Source organism: Leguminivora glycinivorella, chromosome 14, assembly GCF_023078275.1.
Source record: "Leguminivora glycinivorella isolate SPB_JAAS2020 chromosome 14, LegGlyc_1.1, whole genome shotgun sequence".
In the NCBI taxonomy this organism is placed as follows: Eukaryota; Metazoa; Arthropoda; class Insecta; order Lepidoptera; family Tortricidae; genus Leguminivora; species Leguminivora glycinivorella.
In genome coordinates this window covers 15,374,282-15,394,955 of record NC_062984.1, presented here as the reverse complement: position 1 = coordinate 15,394,955, position 20,674 = coordinate 15,374,282, and the positions used below count along the sequence as shown (strand labels likewise).

The 20,674-nt window shown below is 37.3% G+C and overlaps 1 protein-coding gene and 1 long non-coding RNA gene across 2 annotated transcripts in view; one reads left to right on the top strand and one right to left on the bottom strand.

Annotated features, from left to right (window-relative positions):
* LOC125233440 overlaps positions 1-20,246 on the top strand; it is a 43,521-nt gene extending 23,275 nt beyond the window's left edge. Inside the window, exons 4-7 of the mRNA XM_048139465.1 lie at positions 12,458-12,631; positions 15,482-15,579; positions 17,222-17,323; positions 17,816-20,246. Of these exons, the coding sequence (XP_047995422.1) occupies positions 12,458-12,631; positions 15,482-15,579; positions 17,222-17,323; positions 17,816-18,182 (741 nt within the window). The 3' untranslated portion in view covers positions 18,183-20,246. The remainder of the gene's footprint in view (positions 1-12,457; positions 12,632-15,481; positions 15,580-17,221; positions 17,324-17,815) is intronic.
* On the bottom strand, positions 1,906-4,269 carry LOC125233442. Its single transcript, XR_007177856.1, has 3 exons — positions 4,231-4,269; positions 3,687-3,761; positions 1,906-1,999 (listed from the first exon to the last, which is right to left on the bottom strand). It is a non-coding gene; the product is annotated as an uncharacterized LOC125233442 (long non-coding RNA).
* Positions 20,247-20,674: the final 428 nt, after the last annotated feature.

Genomic DNA, 20,674 nt, shown 5'->3' with positions numbered 1-20,674 from the left:
AGGCGCTTCTTCCCTTACGGTGTCAAATAAGAGGCGTTTAGGGGTCTTTTGTTCCAAGTGGAGGGCTTGGACGCTTTTCTATACTTACAAAAGCGTATTTTCTCACCGGTCTCAAAGAGTCCAACTGTTAGATGGAAGTGAGGACTTTCACGATTGAAGAAAGGCATTAGGAGTAATCCTTGCTCACTGAAGTCGGCAGTATTTGAGGCTGGGGTCCTATATATATTTATATTTATTTACTCGGTGCTCTAGTCCATGCTGGCGTTGGTCGCTGGGGATTTCGGTTGTGATCGATCCATATCTAAGTAAAGTCTGATCGCAGCTGGGTCTCCCATGTGGCTGGTACTGGTGTGTCCTGGAATACTGGATATATACACGGATAGGGCGATCTACTCTCTGCTACCCTAGCCCGCGGGCAAGAGCAGAGGGGGGGATAAGAACACAAGCCTATAGGTTGCCTATCTCAGCTTCGCTGGCTGAACTGTACAGCTTATGGTAGGGATACACTTGTGCATATTCTGAACATTAGATCTATGGTAAGTGATGGTCTGTGTTTCAGATATGCTAGAGTAGGGAAAACGATAGGATTAGGGTAGCGTCACACACTATTTCTATAAAAGTAGAGTTCTTTTATGATTGGTCTTGGAATATAATTGGTCAACGTGTATTGTGGAGAAATAATTTAACTACTACTATTTATATGGTTTAAATGGACTTTAAATGTGGTGTTTACTATCTTAAAATATGTGGTAAAACTGGTAATTTATAAAATCTCTTATTACTTAATTTATTTGAGTGAAACTAATAATTGTGGTAGCAATTTCTGATTCTTCATGTAGCATCGAGCCAGTGAGTGTTGCTAACTAGTTTTTCAAGGTAAATTCTATCAAGTTGGTTAGGGAAACAAACTATACTTTGGAATAAAAAGCATAGGTTTGTTATAGGGCCCAGTGGCATGCGAGCGCCGTCCACTGATGACAAGTCAAAAGCTTCAAGGAGTTAGTAGACTTACTTCGTTCTCAGTGGTAGCAACTACTCGGAGCCTTGATGATACATTAGAAGGATCGAGAAGTTATGGTCTATTAGCAGTATTGGGGAAAAGGGGGTTTAGCTAGGGAAAAGAAACAAAATAAAAAAGGGGTTAGTTTGTAGATAGATAGCCCTTCAGGCTTACTTGCTTAGGATGCCCGATAATGTGGTTTGATTGGGCCTAAGGATTCCAGACGGTATCGCAAGTTCTCACCCCAAACCGGAATCGAAAATAGAGCGTAGCCGATGTTTTCTAAAATATTTTTTAATATTTATTTCATGTATGTTTCACTCACTAACTTTTATTCTAAAATTCCTTCATCACGTCATTAATTTTCTCACTCATAACTTTCTAGGCCTAAATCTAATAAAATACTCTTCTATAACACTATATTATTATGCTACAATAACCTTTATTCTTCTTTAAAATATAAATAAATAAAATTTTAAAAATTAGTCAAAAATACAGCTGATACTCATTAAAGGATCTAGGTTATCGCGGTTCACATCGAAGGTTTCTACTTATTCACGCTAGACGATCACAAGGCCAAATTTACGGGGTATATTTAAAGGGGGGGTTAGCTATACTGTTGGTTAGTCAAGTAAGTAAGTAAATAAGTAAGGTGAGCGGAGGTTTAGTTACATTTGGTGCCGTGACCAGGATCTAAGATGTGCTCTGTAGAACACATCTTGGATACCAAGGTTTACAAATAAATAATAGCCTTACCAGGCTACATTTGTTGCTGTGAAGACGAGTGGGTGTGCTGTATTTCTGACTTATTTCATCTCTAAATAAAACTCATATACCTAATATTTTTATTCAATCGCTATTTCATAAAAACAAAAATAACTTTATTGATAATAAACATGTCTGTAGTATTTTCTTCCATTGTTTTTTTCTTGCCGCGTTCCGGGCGAGGTCATGCATCGATGCGGAGTCAATTGTATTTTCATTTCCTACCTCTGGATTCTGAAAAATAAAAATAATAAAATTAAAGTAACGTAGTAAACTAAGACAAATTTATTTCTAGGAAATTAGCTCATAATCGTAGTAGTTGAACTAAACATCGTCCCAATTAGGCCATTCGGTTGCGTTGCTACGTAGCAATTGTTGGCATTGGCACATCTTGACGTTCCCTTGCGCCTATGCGTAGTACTATTATTTATTCTGTGCCGTAATGTATGTTTTTCTAGCTGAGGGATAGGCGGGGCTAGTACGTAAAATACTAGGTACTTATAGAAAAAATACCCATGTACCTAAAATAAAAGGCCGGAGGCGCGGAACTGTAGCACTTTAGAAGAGTTTGCCACCTAGTGACCGGAATTGGAAACATAAGTGTGTGAACTATGTACAATAGCAATAGAATTTCATGTTAAAACAAATAGTTCTCTATATGTCTAGTACATTTTCATAGCAGGCTCTGCCATCTTCAGGGCTATTTTGAAAGCTCACATCACGTTTGCACTTCACACCGGAGATCGGATAGCTTCGATGCTGTCCTATATAGTCCATGAACACTCTTATATGTATGTTCCTGGCAGGCGTCTGTTATACAGAATTTCATTTATAGGCAGGATAACTACCTACTACTTAGGGGAGTAAGTAGGTCGCTAACATAAGTCTAGATGTAAGGTTATTTTCCTAAAATAATCCAGGATACCTAAGCCCTAGATTTAAGACCTAGTACAAGAAGATAGGCTTTAGTCTAATCGTTATGGGGGCGCGATTATTTATTGTCGCGCTGAAGTACAAAATTATAGGTGGCATTCCGCCATTTTTCTATGAATGCTGAATAGCTACACGCATGTGGTATTATGACAGGTACCTCCTTCGATGGATGGTTTGTTTGCATTTTAGTTGTCACGCTATAATCTACGTATTGTCTCACAGGATTTCATACATCATACAATAAATTGACAAAGTCTTTATACTGAATATTTTCACTATTAGAACAAATGTCTGTCTGTTAAGATATAGGTATTAATCATATTAGGACTAATTTAAGTTCATTAGCTTATAAGTCATCACACATTTTCATACTATATCAGTGGTTAACAAGCATATGTCCCGCTTGACGGTAAGCGGTCACCGTAGCGTAGCCTATATCTGCCAATTATTTCAATAAATTAAATGCACTGTGCGAATTTCAACTTTCTATAGGTATATATTTTTATTGTAGTAATACAAATAAGTATGTATGTATAACAAGATTTTCAATAGGTCCATATGACATGAGTTCGTTATCTCACATGATAAGCTGTAGGCTAGTCTAAAATAGTAAGTGTAAAACCATACAATCATTATGTTCGGCAGATTGTGTACACAGCTTTTATACGGAACCCTAAACTGTCGCAATATTTCACAAGTCAGGAGTATGCCAACATACAACCTCACACAACCTCCTTCATTACAACCATGTCAAACATATCCTACGAAATATTAGCATTACCAGCATCTGGGAGGTCGTACCTCGCCATACCCTAACTCCACTACTGCTTGATCATTGTCACAATTGCTTAAATAATTTCATGAAAATTGATTGAAATATTCCAGTTAAGTAGGCATAGATAATAAGCACCATTACTACTATAAAACCATATTTTACTGAGGTTCAGAAATAGTATGTATGTAGTATGCAGTAGGTATGTAAACTTACCTAACATGACCGGGTCCAGTCTGATTGTCGGATTACTTTGTTACTGGTAGTGCAGATTAGTGAGTCCTTAGTACACTGAAAGGAAATAGTCAGACATTAGAAATTTTCATATATTATAGATAGAGTAAGAAAAGGGTTTAGTTTTAGAGTTAGGTTCTGCCAAATTGGGTTCAATATTATTTCATTTATCTACTCACAGAGGCGCGTCGCTTAATTTTGGAACTAAGACACGCCCGTGAGAAATATTGTGTCAGAAAAACAACACATACAACAAAATTTACAAAAAAAAAAAAAAAAATATTAAAAACTTTGAGAACCTCTGCCTTATAGTACATTTTTCCATGAGTTAGGACATAGATGAGTTAATAATAAGTTAACTTAGCCAGTAAAGTCAGTATAAGTTAGTTCAAGTTAAATTTTCACTTCATCGGTTATAGTCATCGCTATCCCTCGAAACTAAATTTTCTAAATAAAATATTATTAATGCCAGCTATTAACTTTTAAATTTAATAATTAGAACGTGTTATTATAATAAAACAAGTACCTTTCATTTATATGAAGTCAGTAGATATATGGAAGACGGTCCAACCTGAAGCGTGGCCTCTCGGGTAAAACCTGAAATTGTATAAATGAAAAAAAAAAATTGTAAAAAAAAGGTGTATGTATGTTTAAGGAATCTTATTTATAAATACGTATCATTAAGATTGTTTATATTTATCTAGGCCATTCATGGTTAAGAAAAAAAAAAAGAAGAACAACCATATCCATGTTTCTAAGTAATGTAAACTTTCCTGCCGAGTCGTTTTACTCACTAAGTAGAGTTAATTAAGTTAAAAAGTAGCTGTTTAGTGGCAATGATTTTTTGTACTTACTTGAGGATAGTGCTAAGACGGAGTACAGTCCATAAAGGACACACTGGAAAATTCCTCAGTCCATTGTCATGTTTTTAAAAATTTTCTAAGTTTGCTGCAGCTGCGAATGCCATGAAGAAGGAATAAATTGTCTGAGGTTACAAAAGACTGTCGGGGCATGTTTTACAATATTGAAGACACGAACATAGAAGAGGACAATGCAAGTTTAAGCTCGCTTTAAGAAATTTATTATGTTGTTACATTATTATTCAATCAAATAAAAGTATTTTGAACCTACTTATGGCATCATTTTGTATTTTATCATAAGGTAGTTAAAACCAAAATAAAATTTTGCGGATAGTTTGTAAACAAAAAAATATATATATTATCAAAACCACATCAAATTTGTTGTTACATTATATTTTACAAAAAAAAATATATATATATCAAAACCACTTCAAAATTGATGATACATCATCTTTTGCAGGAAAAATTGAAAATATCAAAACCACTTCAAAATTGCAATTATTTTTTTTTTTGCAAAATTGTATTATGCGCTTATTATGAACATTACATGATGTGTAATGTAAATTTGATGTGTACATTGGTTACAAGTCAATAACCTTTTAGTAAAGAGTTTTCTTTAATTGTAGCATACTTATAGGGAAAATTATTATTTTTCTTTCTTATCATCATTATCATTATTTTAAACGTGTCATGAGTTCTTCAAAATTTTATTGAGATGCAGTGTTATTATTATAGGGGTGGTAGGTAGAAGTCAAAATTTTGTCTGAAATTAATTTTATTTCTATAGTGATCTGTGTGATAAAGGGCTTTATTGGCTAGCACATCGTATAGTTTCTCTGTCACTTAGTAGTTTCGTTCCTAGGATTATAAAATGGTGTATGGTGGATGTAAATTTATAATACGGATTTTTTTTTTTATTATTATCTAGATAAAGAAGTCAGTTCATTATATGGACAACAATTTTTTTTTAATCTTTATTTTGTAAGAAGAATGTATTGAATATACATTGTATGGTTAGATTATTTTAATATAACAATAACTGGACATCATAGTAGCTAGTCTGCCTGGGGTAGACGTTAGGAAAATCGAGATCGGTGGATAAGCTATTTTTCATTTTAGTTATTACAGTTAGCAGTGATATTTATTATTTATGCGTTATCATTTATTACATTATATAGGGTGGTATACTGTACGATATCGGTAATCACCAGTGCAGATCCTCGTTCCTAAGCATAACTTGGTCAGTATTTTATCCTACAAAGATCGGAGTAGGGAGGGCCACTAATTTTTTAGCTGACTGTACTTACTTTTATTAAATTTTTGCATTTTATGCTATCAATTTTGCATTATGAACTGCAGAAAAAAAAAAAACAAAGACAGGAAAATTGAAAGTAGGGTAGTGAACTTACAGTAATTGACTCTAATTAAAATGTGAACATAAAATATAATATTTTGTTTCGTACGAACATTTTATTTTTAGTATGTGCATCAAACAATTTTCACACATTGTCAAATTTCTTGCGGTTAGTAATTACTTTGTAAAAATTAAATATAGTTGAATAAAATGAAACCTTTGATAAATAAAATTAATTTTCTTTGCCTCGAGTCAGGGTAGAGTGGGGTAAAATGGGATACGTAAATTTTTGAAGTTATTATAGAATTTTATTTTCATTTTTATTATTTATTTTGATTACTTTTAAAAGCGCTGGCTTTCTGTAAACAATCGAGTGAAAGCGTAATTGAGGAGGAATGAACGAGTGTATTGTGTATAAGTTAGAGGTGATGAATGCTTATAGATGTATGTTTGATAGATTGAATGGCTGGATATGACGGATGTAAGATATGAAAGTGTGTCTCGAATGTTTTATTTTATGGAATGAGTGGATTGATGCAGACAGACAGCGCTGGAAAGTGGTCAAAACTAGTTTGGTCGGAATTTGCGGGGAACAAACAAGGGGGGGAATTTTGGGAACACATTAATCATAAAATTCTTATTGGTTAGGTTAAAATCCAATGGATTCGACCCATTTCAAGGGTAGTTTTTTATGATTACTACTACACAAGGTCGAGACTCTGATGAGCTGATTTCAAAACTGAGTCGCTAGCAGTCGCATAGTATTGGAATACACACCACACAAATAGAAATGGGGGGGGATATTTCCGACTGATCTAGAGATATTTTTCTTTTATTCAATTTTATTGCTTCTTTTGCTAAATAAGATTGGATTTTTTTACTAACCACTTTGTATTTTGTAAAAGAAATCCAATCTGGGGGCGAGTTGTAACAGAACAAGCATCTATGACGAGGAAATGGACTCGTTATTACATATAAAACTTACGGCGAATCAACTTTTCCTTGACCAACTTTTTGGTGCATATTTCCTTCGGGATTTCATTGAATATTTTAACAAATAATATCTGCGAAGCTTTATCACATGTTTAGTTACGTCATCACTCATAAAATTCACTATTATTTGATGCACAACTTATTGGAAAAAGCTTATTTACAAACTATATTCACATGCATGGATTGTTGACATTGACAATCTGATCTGACAAACGAATGACGTTCCGATATTGCGTCTTGGTTCTAATTACAAGTCAGAGAGGTAATAATCACTAATATTGATTATTATACTTCCTGAATATATCATTCAATGTAACAATTAGGAACAAATGTGATCTTTCATTGCGAAGTTACTTACTAAATTGATTTAAACAATCTTTCACAAAATAATATTTACGTAAAAATATTTACGAAACACTCCACTATTGGACTACATAGGTAACAATATCAATAGCTCTGTCTCTCTCTAAAACACGTGCAAGCATGCAGATGTTACTACTGATAGGTAAACGATTATTTGCTGAGAGAACATGGACGTTAAATGTATAGGGTGTACGGCTTAGTAAACAAACCAGTCTCCATTATGTCCCCAGTAGGTCTCCAGTCTCCATTATGTCTCTGTTGTGTCTCCGGTATGTCTCCAGTCCCCAGTATGTCTCTGTTATGTCTCCATTATGTCTCTATTGTGTCTCCAGTAGGTCTCCAGTCTCCAGTATGTCTCTGTTAAGTCTCCAGTATGTCTCCAGTCTCCATTATGTCCCCAGTCTCTGTTGTGTCTCCATTAGATACTATAAAAGGGTCGGAGCGAGCCGACGCGCGTCATTCTTACAATATCTACAAGACTAACAGTGTCTCTGGCTTTCGTGTGTTATACTGGTGAGTGAAGTTGTTCTGCTATTATTTCTCTGTTTGTTTCTACTTGGAAATTATTCTAAGTGATTGTAAACTTTGAAATTGTGTCTTTGTTTGATTGTGCGGGGACAATATCGTCGTACAGTTGAATTTAGACCTGTGGTGGAATTGCTTTACTGTCAGTTGTGGGGTTATTTTAGTGTCCTATTTATAGTGTAGTGTTACATTTAAATTGATGTGTATAGTGAAGTTTTCTGTGCTTTGTTTCATGAGTGCCGTTAAGCAATACAAAGACTGGGTCGATGTATGGCTGGTGCTTGGAGATAAGTCTGTGTTTGGTTTTGTAGGGAGTAATTCTTGCAAAACTAAGCTTAGATTATAGCACGTAAAGGAAACTTCACTCGTTTGTTTAGTTGGTCAGTAAAATTGAATTTAGTAATTTTCTATGGGGTTATTTTGTGAAAGTTATAAGCCAGATCATTGTTTGTGACAGACTGTTGTCCGGCTAGGCGCTTCTTCCCTTACGGTGTCAAATAAGAGGCGTTTAGGGGTCTTTTGTTCCAAGTGGAGGGCTTGGACGCTTTTCTATACTTACAAAAGCGTATTTTCTCACCGGTCTCAAAGAGTCCAACTGTTAGATGGAAGTGAGGACTTTCACGATTGAAGAAAGGCATTAGGAGTAATCCTTGCTCACTGAAGTCGGCAGTATTTGAGGCTGGGGTCCTATATATATTTATATTTATTTACTCGGTGCTCTAGTCCATGCTGGCGTTGGTCGCTGGGGATTTCGGTTGTGATCGATCCATATCTAAGTAAAGTCTGATCGCAGCTGGGTCTCCCATGTGGCTGGTACTGGTGTGTCCTGGAATACTGGATATATACACGGATAGGGCGATCTACTCTCTGCTACCCTAGCCCGCGGGCAAGAGCAGAGGGGGGGATAAGAACACAAGCCTATAGGTTGCCTATCTCAGCTTCGCTGGCTGAACTGTACAGCTTATGGTAGGGATACACTTGTGCATATTCTGAACATTAGATCTATGGTAAGTGATGGTCTGTGTTTCAGATATGCTAGAGTAGGGAAAACGATAGGATTAGGGTAGCGTCACACACTATTTCTATAAAAGTAGAGTTCTTTTATGATTGGTCTTGGAATATAATTGGTCAACGTGTATTGTGGAGAAATAATTTAACTACTACTATTTATATGGTTTAAATGGACTTTAAATGTGGTGTTTACTATCTTAAAATATGTGGTAAAACTGGTAATTTATAAAATCTCTTATTACTTAATTTATTTGAGTGAAACTAATAATTGTGGTAGCAATTTCTGATTCTTCATGTAGCATCGAGCCAGTGAGTGTTGCTAACTAGTTTTTCAAGGTAAATTCTATCAAGTTGGTTAGGGAAACAAACTATACTTTGGAATAAAAAGCATAGGTTTGTTATAGGGCCCAGTGGCATGCGAGCGCCGTCCACTGATGACAAGTCAAAAGCTTCAAGGAGTTAGTAGACTTACTTCGTTCTCAGTGGTAGCAACTACTCGGAGCCTTGATGATACATTAGAAGGATCGAGAAGTTATGGTCTATTAGCAGTATTGGGGAAAAGGGGGGTTTAGCTAGGGAAAAGAAACAAAATAAAAAAGGGGTTAGTTTGTAGATAGATAGCCCTTCAGGCTTACTTGCTTAGGATGCCCGATAATGTGGTTTGATTGGGCCTAAGGATTCCAGACGGTATCGCAAGTTCTCACCCCAAACCGGAATCGAAAATAGAGCGTAGCCGATGTTTTCTAAAATATTTTTTAATATTTATTTCATGTATGTTTCACTCACTAACTTTTATTCTAAAATTCCTTCATCACGTCATTAATTTTCTCACTCATAACTTTCTAGGCCTAAATCTAATAAAATACTCTTCTATAACACTATATTATTATGCTACAATAACCTTTATTCTTCTTTAAAATATAAATAAATAAAATTTTAAAAATTAGTCAAAAATACAGCTGATACTCATTAAAGGATCTAGGTTATCGCGGTTCACATCGAAGGTTTCTACTTATTCACGCTAGACGATCACAAGGCCAAATTTACGGGGTATATTTAAAGGGGGGGTTAGCTATACTGTTGGTTAGTCAAGTAAGTAAGTAAATAAGTAAGGTGAGCGGAGGTTTAGTTACACTACCGATGACGCTTATCGCTTAGTTAGTTTAGTATTGATTGCTTCAAGACCAAGTAAGATGAAATTCTGCACTCTCTCTGTACTTAACAATTAATATATTTCGTAGCAAATAAGTTTGCTTACTTTAAAAGAGATAATCATAAAGATGATCTGTTATCGAATTAAATCGTGCGCAAGTGATAAACCGTATCTTTGCAACAGCAGGATCTTTATACCATAATGGGGTCAAATATAGAGCACAATCGCATGCAGTGTGAGGCAACCTGATGAGCGACACAGATGAAGTAACGCGAATAATCCAAGCGTGCGCTTACGTGTTTACATCAATGAAGATTCATTCTTTCGGGTACGACTTTCGAGTTGCACGAACTAGCTCAGGGGGGTTACCATGAAGTGCTAAAGCCGTTCAGTTTAGGTTGAGAGAAAGGGACGAAGCTATAGCAGTTCCATAGCTCCGTCTCTCTCTCAACCTAAACTGAACGGCTTTAGCACTTCATGGTAGCCCCCCTGAGCGTGCTTTCTGAATGGTAGGTATCCTACTTTTCAAGCGCACTGGTGTTGAAACCGACCCTTCTTAACATATTTAACACTATCCGGCATATCTTTAAACGCGTCCAAAGCTGCATGCGTGACAAATAAGATCTTTTTTGACATATTATCGTGCATTTTTGATAACCGCGTCCACTATAGGTGCAAATAAATTTATATGCCGGTTAGTCCATTCTCTATGCAGCCACATGCAGCTGACTGTCTGCTGGATGTCATGAATGATGCGCAAACTTTGCAACCGTAGCTGCGTAGCTAGTCTAAAACATCCATTACTTACTTATGCGTCAAGAATGTCTAACGATATCCTATCAATGTCGTTTCGATACCCGCATCCTCCATAAGCTTACTTACATACTACGCGTATCTACGATTTGACAACCGTAGAGATAAGTGAAGAGACGCATTGTGCGTCAGAGAGTGAAAGCATCATTACTTTTTTAAACCTTCTGCATGTTATCTACTGAATACTATTATCTATTCATGTGAGGCAAGTTGAGCGACACAGATGAAGTAACGAAAGTAATCCAAGCGTACGCGTGCGTGTACCGACACTAGTAACATGTGTTTATGGCCACGCGAGCCACTTTCCACATAACGCTTCCGTCTCACAAGCCAATTCAAACTTAGACATCCGACCAACGACATCAGAACAATATCCGAAAGGTGCCATTCAGCCATCGTGCGTCTCGCCCGAGCCCGTACAGCTACGGGAAAGCACGAGCGAAATGCATGATAATATCCGAATGACATCCTTCAGATGTCTTTAATATCAGTGTGGGTTAGAATTGGCCTGTTGCTCGTGACACGGAACTGTTTCATGGAAATTAGCAAATACTAACAATGCGTGTGCTAAGTGCGTAGTGAACTTGTGGACTGAACCCGGCCATACACTCCAGGGTATAACGCATGGTCCGCATGGACAAATTGGTTAAAAAATAGCATCCTGTATACTTGACAAAACTGTGCATAGGCAGAATACGGTAGGCATCGCCCTTCGTTTTATAAGATTGTTAAATTTCTTGGATTATTTTTAAACTAATTACTACATATTTGACATGTGTATGCGAACGCAACAATCGTGTAATGGCCAATTTACTCACACAATACATACCTACTCGTTCATAATAATTTATGTAGGAGATTCTTAAGCTTTATCAAATAATTGGGTACAAATTACATGTTACTCGATTGCGCTAATTAACACAGATATTGCACATACCTACCTATTGTGTAGTTAACATTTTCCAATAAGTCATCATTGCTAAATTTGACAGGGTGCTGAGACTTGAAGATGTATTTTATGCATCACTTGGCATTCTATGAATAAAATTATGTTTACAATACGTGAATAATGAATATGTGATTTGTTCCTGATTGTTGGTTAGCGAAAACTATGAACGCCGTCTAATGGCTAAAACTAAGATTGCGTTAGGTAATTAGATAATGAAGGATAAGTTACAATGCTAATAAAGTCTTTCCAGTGCATAAAAACTTCATAGGTCGTAAAACGCATATTGCAACACAATATGCGCGTTAAACACTAGATAAGACAATAGATAGTCTTTAAAACTTTCCCACCGATAAGTGCGAGAAAGTTATGGATGCAATGTGCGATAAAGACAAATATTTAGACTTTGTAACATAGGTAATGTGATATGAAATGGAAGACAGTCTGATAATTGGTTTCATTCTGACACTTCTGACTTGGTCCCTAGTTTGGGTAACTCCTTTACAAGCAGCTGTGTTTTGAAATATGTACTTTATTCGGAGTCAATTACCATTAGGGCGTATTTACCCTAATGCCAAAGGGAGCAGGCTCTTTAAATACGCCCCGCTTGAAGTTAGTAGTCAAAGATACTGCCGCCTGGCAAAGTTTCGATTCTAAATAAAAAGTTTCACGTCACGCATCATACATAGTATTTTTTTTTTTACTTTTTCTTAATATTATTACGTTTTTACGCAGGTATTGGTTGGCGGCGCATGCGGTGTAGTAGTTTGCGTGCTGCTAGTCGTCGCCGGCGCGACGTACGCGCGGTGCCGGAGCGGCGCAAGAGCGCGCTCGCAACCGCTCCCACAACCCGGGCTGGACGATGACACCCGGCTTCGGGAGTTTCACAAACAGCTGGACTGCTTGCGAGTGAGTATCATTAAAAAGCCATGAGGCTTGTGTAATAAATAATTTGTGTGTTGCTAAGCGTCGCCGGTCCGACGTACGCGCGGTGCCGAAGCGGCGCACGAGTGCGCTCGCAACCGTTCCCACAATCCGGGTTGGACGATGACACCTGACTTAGGGAGCTTCACAAACAGCTGGACTGCTTGCGAGTAAGTACCATTAAGTGCCATGAGGCGTGTTGCCTGCTGTGAGTCGTCGGGCGAATAAGTATAATATTAAGAGCCATCGAGTGCAACGAGTGGTAATATGAGGTGACATAGACTGCGGATTATGGGACAAGTGTAGTGTACTGCAAATGAGCGTACCGAGCCATCGTTCGCAACCTGATGCCTCTAACATTGATTATGCTGACCGTTTACCTGTCAACCTTATTCCTGACTATTGGCAATGGCAGCACAGCCAAAATGTGGGTAATTTTTCAACACACAACAAAAAAACAATTACCTATCCTTCTACACACAAATAAAATTGACTGTTGGTTTAGTTAGCAGCAAGAACAAATCTTTTCCGGTAATTCCATAGATTAGGTATTTTCTCAACACTCACTACCTTTACCTTGTCATGGTTTACGTGTCCGTTACTTCTCTCGCCAGTCTCAAAGTTAACAACCGATTAGATTACTTGATACATAAAACTACCTCTTACTTTCCAAGTTTAATCGTTAAATCTCGCGTTTACAGTACTCGTAACTAGTCAACAGGAACTGCATATATGCATTAGCCGAGGTGGAGTAACTGTTTGATGTTACTTCACTAAGTGACATTGATAAAGTACCCAACAAAGAAAGGTGCGGATGTGTCTGGTTAGCAGTGGATTTGACACGTCTACGTCTGTACAAGCACTTGCTATCGACAAAGAACACTAGAGGGGCTATGAGTAGGTACTGGTCAAGCATTATTTATTGTGTAGTAGAACGTTTGAGCCATTGCGTAGATATCGACGATATCGTGTGTGATTAGCGTAGGTACCTATTAGTACTAAGTACTTAGTATAATCAAGACATAACTAATAGCTATAACTAGCACATAGGTTTTTTTTTAATCTTTATTTAATAAAAAGGGTTTTATCATACTTGATAATGTCACCCTCATGCACTGTTACAAAACTGAATCCTAATTACAAACTTAACGACGCCCAATTCCCAGATTGACCAGCTTGTACAAATCTCTGACAGTTTTAGACAAAGGTAGCACATAGGTAATACCTATATACATATACTATAGATAGGTAGGTATAATAAGTACATAAGTGCGTGATACGTTAAACAAAAGTAAATATTAGGTACCAAGTGTACCAACTAAAATGTCACTGCAATGTCACAGTTTCGTTTTCTTTCAACCCCTTATTTGCCAAGAGTGGCACTGAAGCTTTAGTAGTTTCATGTGCTCTGCTTACCCCTTTATGGGATACAGGCGTGATTGTATGTATGTATGTATGTATGTATGTATGTATGTATGTATGTATGTACCAACTAAAAATATTTTTTAGAAGGTTAATGTACACTTTTGAGATATTTCTTACCTAGTAGATACATACATAGTTAGGTAGATTGTAACAATAGATTTAAAATTACCTTTAAGTATTTATTTATTACCTCTCGTCTAGTATAAAACACTCATAAATTCTACGTTGAGCGCAAGACAGCTTAGTCGGGAACAAATTGATTTGTATAAGATTATTCCAAGTCAACCGTTTTCTCAATACCTATGGGAGATATCAGACTACAACTTTACTTAGGTAAGTACCTAGGTACACATTTTTAAATGTATCATGTTACCTACCTACTAATCCTACTATAGTCTTTGAGTTGGGGTTTGGGTTCCTCTGTCAACCTCTGGTCAATTCGACATTTAATTATTCAAGTAAATAATGAAAGTATCTAAACAAACACAAAGACAATTTTACCTACTCTGTAGGTTCTTAAAGGTGATTAATTTCTTAGCTCTTTTGTTTTTATACGAGCGAAATGATACCTAATCATTTATCTATATACGTCTAATTTTCGTAGCTAGCTTGCGTAGCAACTTCAAATGTACCTAAATTGCCCAAGATTCCATGTTGTACCCGTTGTAGGTATCTACTTGCAGTCTGGGCGTTGTTAGAAGCGATTACGATGCCAGATATGGCAAAAGAATGTTGGCACAGCGTGCATAACATTGAGCTTGTGCCTTACTTGTAGGTAATTCATTATGCAACGTGTTCTTTTATCTCATTCGCGCATGTTCCTTGTATAAGCTACTGAATCAGCACGTTTCATCATCAGATACGTTTTTAAACAACACTCATTCCATAATCAAATGAATTCTGGTTTAAACAGCTTATAAGGAATTAAGGATCTATTAACCTAGAATAGATCACTGTAAATAGGTGCCAACATAGCAAGCACTCGTGCTGAGCTTCTAATATAAAATATGAAAAGTTCTTAGTCTGCTTGATAGATTTTTTATTACTAAGTCGGTGGCAAACAAGTTTACGGCCCACCTACTCTGTATCCTCGCCTAGTTGAGCTCTACCAACTGTATCGACTCACCGGTAAGAACACAACACTATGGGTATTAGGACCTGTTCTTTTATTTGGCTGCAGTTTTCTGTGAGGTGAAGGATTAGAGCTAGCTCCCCAGTTGGGCTCTTCTCTAGACCTGGAATGACAATCTGCTATGATGTGCCCTATTATATAAAGCGAAGCCGGTACTCGCTCTTTTGAACGTAGTAAGGACACGTTCTGCCCAAAAGGGACATATCCGGACCGGATGCCTATCTAAGTATCTATCTTTACTCCCTTTTATTCACCTTCAGTTTTCTTTTGTTTTCCAGCCCCACGCCTACACGTTGCTGGCAATATTGAACCACACACGGCACCAGGTCCGGGAACTGTACCAGTTGGGCAACAATGATGCTGCAATGGCTTACAGGTAATCATGTAATTATTTAAAGGCACTCACTACCCTGGTTGATACTACTCCGATGGTATGGCCGCAGACCGGAAGACTACGTCGGAAACAGACGCCTCAACCTCACTGTCCAAGGTCCTAGGTCACACGGCCCTAGTAGGCCTAAGAAGCGCTGGCTGGACGTCGTGACAGCGGACATGGATAAGAACGATCTCACACCTCAGGATGCCGAAGACCGGGCAAAGTGGAGAAGACTGAGCATGAAAGCGGACCCTGGCGCTTTTAGGCCGGGAAAACGCTAAGTTGAAGAAGACTCACTACTCTGGTTGATGATGAGCTTTTGAATGCTTTGCCTCTCGCGTCAAAATGTGGCCTACACGCCAATACCTATGCCTACTAGTAAATAACGAAAATAATCCTTATCTTATCTATCAGCAGGGGTATATATTCGGTACCTACATTTCGACTGACGTGATGCCGCTCATTTCATTTCTATGTAGCAGCAATTTTTTTTTTGCGATATTACCATAATAAAAGTTGTTCATGACCTCAAAAATCACCATGCAAAGTTTGGCTAGTCTTTTTTATTTCACCCTGTATACCTACATATATATATTTTTTACATATAAGTACAATAAACGCAGCATTGTTTGATGCTGAAATTCTGCAAGACACGTTTAAAGTCTTAATTCTTCAAAGTGAAGTTTATATTTAGGTACTAAAGGGTTAATGTCAGAAGGGTTTATTACGAATTTTATTTGAGCTTTACCAACTTCCTGTTTCTCTATTTAAATAATATAAAGTATATTACTACATAGTAAGGTTGCATTTCCAATCATGTTAAGTAAAATTACGCAATGTAAACATTAAACAGTTTAAAAATAAACACTTTTTCTTTGAACGCAGTGAATTCACGCCCAAATGAGTTTTTATATGTTTATACTAGTGAGTGAATACCTAGCCCGTGTCACAGTATAATAAAGAGTACTATCGTACAGTATGGCCACTCCCGCTCCCCGCTGAAAGTGCCGCCCACCCCCTCTAGGTTACCGCCTGTCAAAAACATGAACAGTCGACCTGTCATATTTCACCCATACAAGCATAGTACGCGTTCACCTACACGAGCTAAGACTGTGTGCTGGGAATGCGCCTCTTTCAATATTTCAATATATTTGATCGCCAGTGTCCGAGGTGTGCCCGTGTGGTGACGGGTTAAGAATTTCACCATGTTCATTTAATTATTTTATGAAAGCCAAGCCCCGTAGCCGAATGGCATTTCTGCGAAACGAAACGCCATCGAAACGCCGCAGAAATGTAATAGGCAGTCTGGCTCTGTCGCGCCAATATGCAAGAGCGATATAGATAACTACGAAGGAGATATTATCGTGAGCGTTTGTGCATTCGGCTACGCACACTGACCAAAAATATATGACTAGTATGACTACGCGCCATATTGCGGAATTTCATTAAAACTATTTTCTTCATAATATATAGGTACCTACTAAACTTTCAGCGCATACTTACATCAGAGATCAGCATACAACAGCGCCCTCTTGACAAAAGTCATATATTTCTGATCAGGCTTTAATTAGTCGTTTAGAATCACAACTACATCAATTTCGACCTTGTTAAGATTGATGTCTAATATGAAGTTTTGTTGCAGTTGCGTTATGAGCGACCTGGCGAAGCTGCTCATTTTGTTGAACAAGCAGCAAGTGCCCGTTGTGCCGGAGGAATGGCCGCGGCTCGCCAGCTGGGCTGAAAGGTAATCCTCATTCACCAGGAGCCCGTTATCATTCTACATATTCCACCTAAATTCTCCTTTTAGTAATTGTATCTCTACTATCTCTTTTTATGTTTTTCTTCCTAATATCCGCAACAGGATTGAGACATTATACAACGATAATTAAGTGCCCCCCTCATAAGTGCGTTTTCACATCCGATCCGATATCGGATGTATGAAGGATTTCGAAGGCAAAAATCCGGCTTAAACATTTGTGATATCGGTCCTAAATCCTATATCGGATCGGATAATGTGAAAACGCACTATGGGTCACGGCAAGTCTCAATCCGTGAGATTTAAGTACAATTCAGAACGAGACAGTGGACGTCTTAATTACTGTAATGATTTGAGACTTCAACCTTTTATAGACCTATACGGCCTATACCTAATATTAAAAGGTTAACTGTAACTATTCAATAATTACCTACTTATCTTTTACGATCAAGATATTAATTTTCCGTCTCTATTTTTCAGAATACTAAAACGCTACAGCCGCAACCCCCTACCGCCGCAGTCGCAAGAACACCAACTAGTGAATTTCCTCTCGCCCCCACCGAGCCAAAGCTCCGGCTCCGAAATCACCCAGCAGTCCTTCTCCACATTTAAGCCCCCTTCATACTCTCCAACTTCATACGACAGCACCTTGGATAAAGATTTAGAAATCCAATGGGCGGACGTCCGGCCACCTAGCTACTCGCAGATAGAAAAAGAAAAGGAGACAATAGTCCTCTCCGATCCGTGGGAGAGGAGACCGATTGTTAGAAGAGAGAGTGTGTGGCTTGAAGACGAGCTATTTGAGATGACGAGGAGGCCACAGGACGAACTGACCACAGAACTATAACAAAGAGTAGTATAGGAATATGTAGCATTTTTTCCAGCATTCCAATATATTTAATAAACATACGTGACGATTTTATACAGTGTGTAACAAAAATAACTGACGGTGTACACTTTTAGGTCTCTTTTTTCAACTGAATTCCAAAACGGAAAAGATTTTTACGTTACCTTCTACTCTAAAAAGTACAGAGCTAAAATTGTTTATCTACCTACGACATTTATTTTAAGCCTTTATAAGGCACCTAATTTTGAACTCTATTTTACAAAGATAGGGCTCAATTTTGCGTAATTCCTGATATGCTTATGCCTTATAAAGGGTCAAAAGTAGATTTAACAGAGTTTATTCTAGAAGTTTTCTAAATTTTATGTCGGATTCGTTATTATAAGTTTTATGTAGACGAGTAGTTGTATTTTTTATTATTTTGATTTAAATATATTGGTAATAATGTGTTTCTATCTTAATAACTCTAGTCAATACGTAACGTATACTTACGTAGCATTCTGTACTTGTACACAAAAAAAAAGATCACTGCACTAAATACCTATCTTAATTATCTACCTATGCCAGATTGTCAGTTGTTACCGTTGCACGTTAAATGTTAAAATTGATAAGAAATAACTGTTAGAAAAAGTATTTCGTGATCCAATATTGGAACGAACCACAAATTGAACCTACGAATCAATGGGAATAGTTACACGTTTAATTGGTTATGAACTAGCCAAGCCTAACATTGTTCGAGTTTCGATTACAAGTATCTGCCTGCCTGAAATATCTTGAGATTCTTGAGCACGTTCGCCCAGCCACTGCAGAACCTAAGATGAAACTACGATATAGACAGAAGCTACGAAATAGCTTGTAACAAGATTCTCTTCAATATGTTTGTTCTTGTGATAGCATTCCACTACACTTTTCAATTTCAAGTGTGCTAGTGAAATAGCACGGCTACCGAGAAAGTTTGAAATCCAAGATAGACGGTATCTTGCTAATTGCAAAATATATTCGACTAGCTTTTGCCCGCGGCTTCGCTAGCGTTAGAAAGAGACAAAAAGTAGCCTATGTCACTCACCATCCCTTCAACTATCTCCACTTAAAAAAACACGACAATTCGTCGCTCCGTTTTGCCGTGAAGGACGGACAAACAAACAGACACACACACTTTCCCATTTATAATATTAGTATGGATAAACAGAGATCTGGATAGCTAATCTTATGTTTCGGTATTCTTGGTAGCCTCCAGAAAAAAATAATTTACGCAAAACCGTTTGCTAAGCTTGAATCAAGTCTTTGAAGTACAAAATATCATCCAACTTTATACGACATTAACCCTTGAACTGGCATTTTTGAATGAATGGTTTTGTATAATAATTTCCTTGGAGTTCAGAGGGCCTACTGCGAAACACGTTCGACATGTTATTCGTAATTGCCTCTCTGACGCTCAAAGTACAGCCTTAGATGCGGGCAATGTGCCAAAAATTTGTATACACGAGTTTTTAGCTTATACTTTAAGGTGTGGATACATATTTCTGGTAATTTGTCCGCATCTATATTTAATAACTTAAATGTAGGTACGTGTAAGCGGCAACCCACACTCAGGCGACGCACGTCGTAAGGACGCGGAACGGACGTCAACGCCGCGCCGCCAGAGTGTAATAAAAAAAATAAAAAACGTCTCCTCAGTACATTTTGTACGGAAGGACCCCCAAGCGACGATGTGCGTCGCCTGAGTGTGGATAGTCGCTAAGGGTGACAGAGAGGAAACACGTTGAACGTACCTGGCGGTTGGCCCTCAGCTCAGTAGGTACTTATAGACATCAAAAACCTAATTATTCTATTAGTTGTAATTTTCAAAGGTAATATGTAGGTACCTTCTGTGTCCCATAGCCAGTTTAAGGGTTAATTGAATTTAGAAAAAAATGTGTATAGTAATCATATTGTAGTAACTAAGTTAATATTATTTTTGTAAGTAATTTAGTGCTTATTAACGCATAGTTTATTACTTTAATACATTATACCGTGTCGTACCTGTAATTTATCGAAATAAATTAAAGAATAAAGTTGACGGATAATATTTCATTTGTATTTTATTTATATACCTACCTACAATATTACATCCCTACAATCACGCCTTAATCCCATAAAGGGGTAGGCAGATCACATGAAACTACTCTAGCTTCAGTGCCATTCTTGGCAATTAAGGGGTTGAAAGAAAACAATGAAAAAATAATGTTAAATGCCACAAAGATACAGTCATCCACTAATTTTGTTTGAAATTATAACATTTATAACTTATTCCGCTCATTAGCGAATAAATAAAAACAAAATAATTATTAATATAAAATATAGCCGGTCAAACATTCGCACACGATTTTTGTTTAAACATCTTTGGTTTAAGCTTGCCGCTTTTTTTGCGAGTGACGGTAACGTCTTGACAGACTTTAATCAATCGCGTTAAAAGTGTGTTTGAGACAAGTCGAAATCCGTTAAAAGAATGTGTG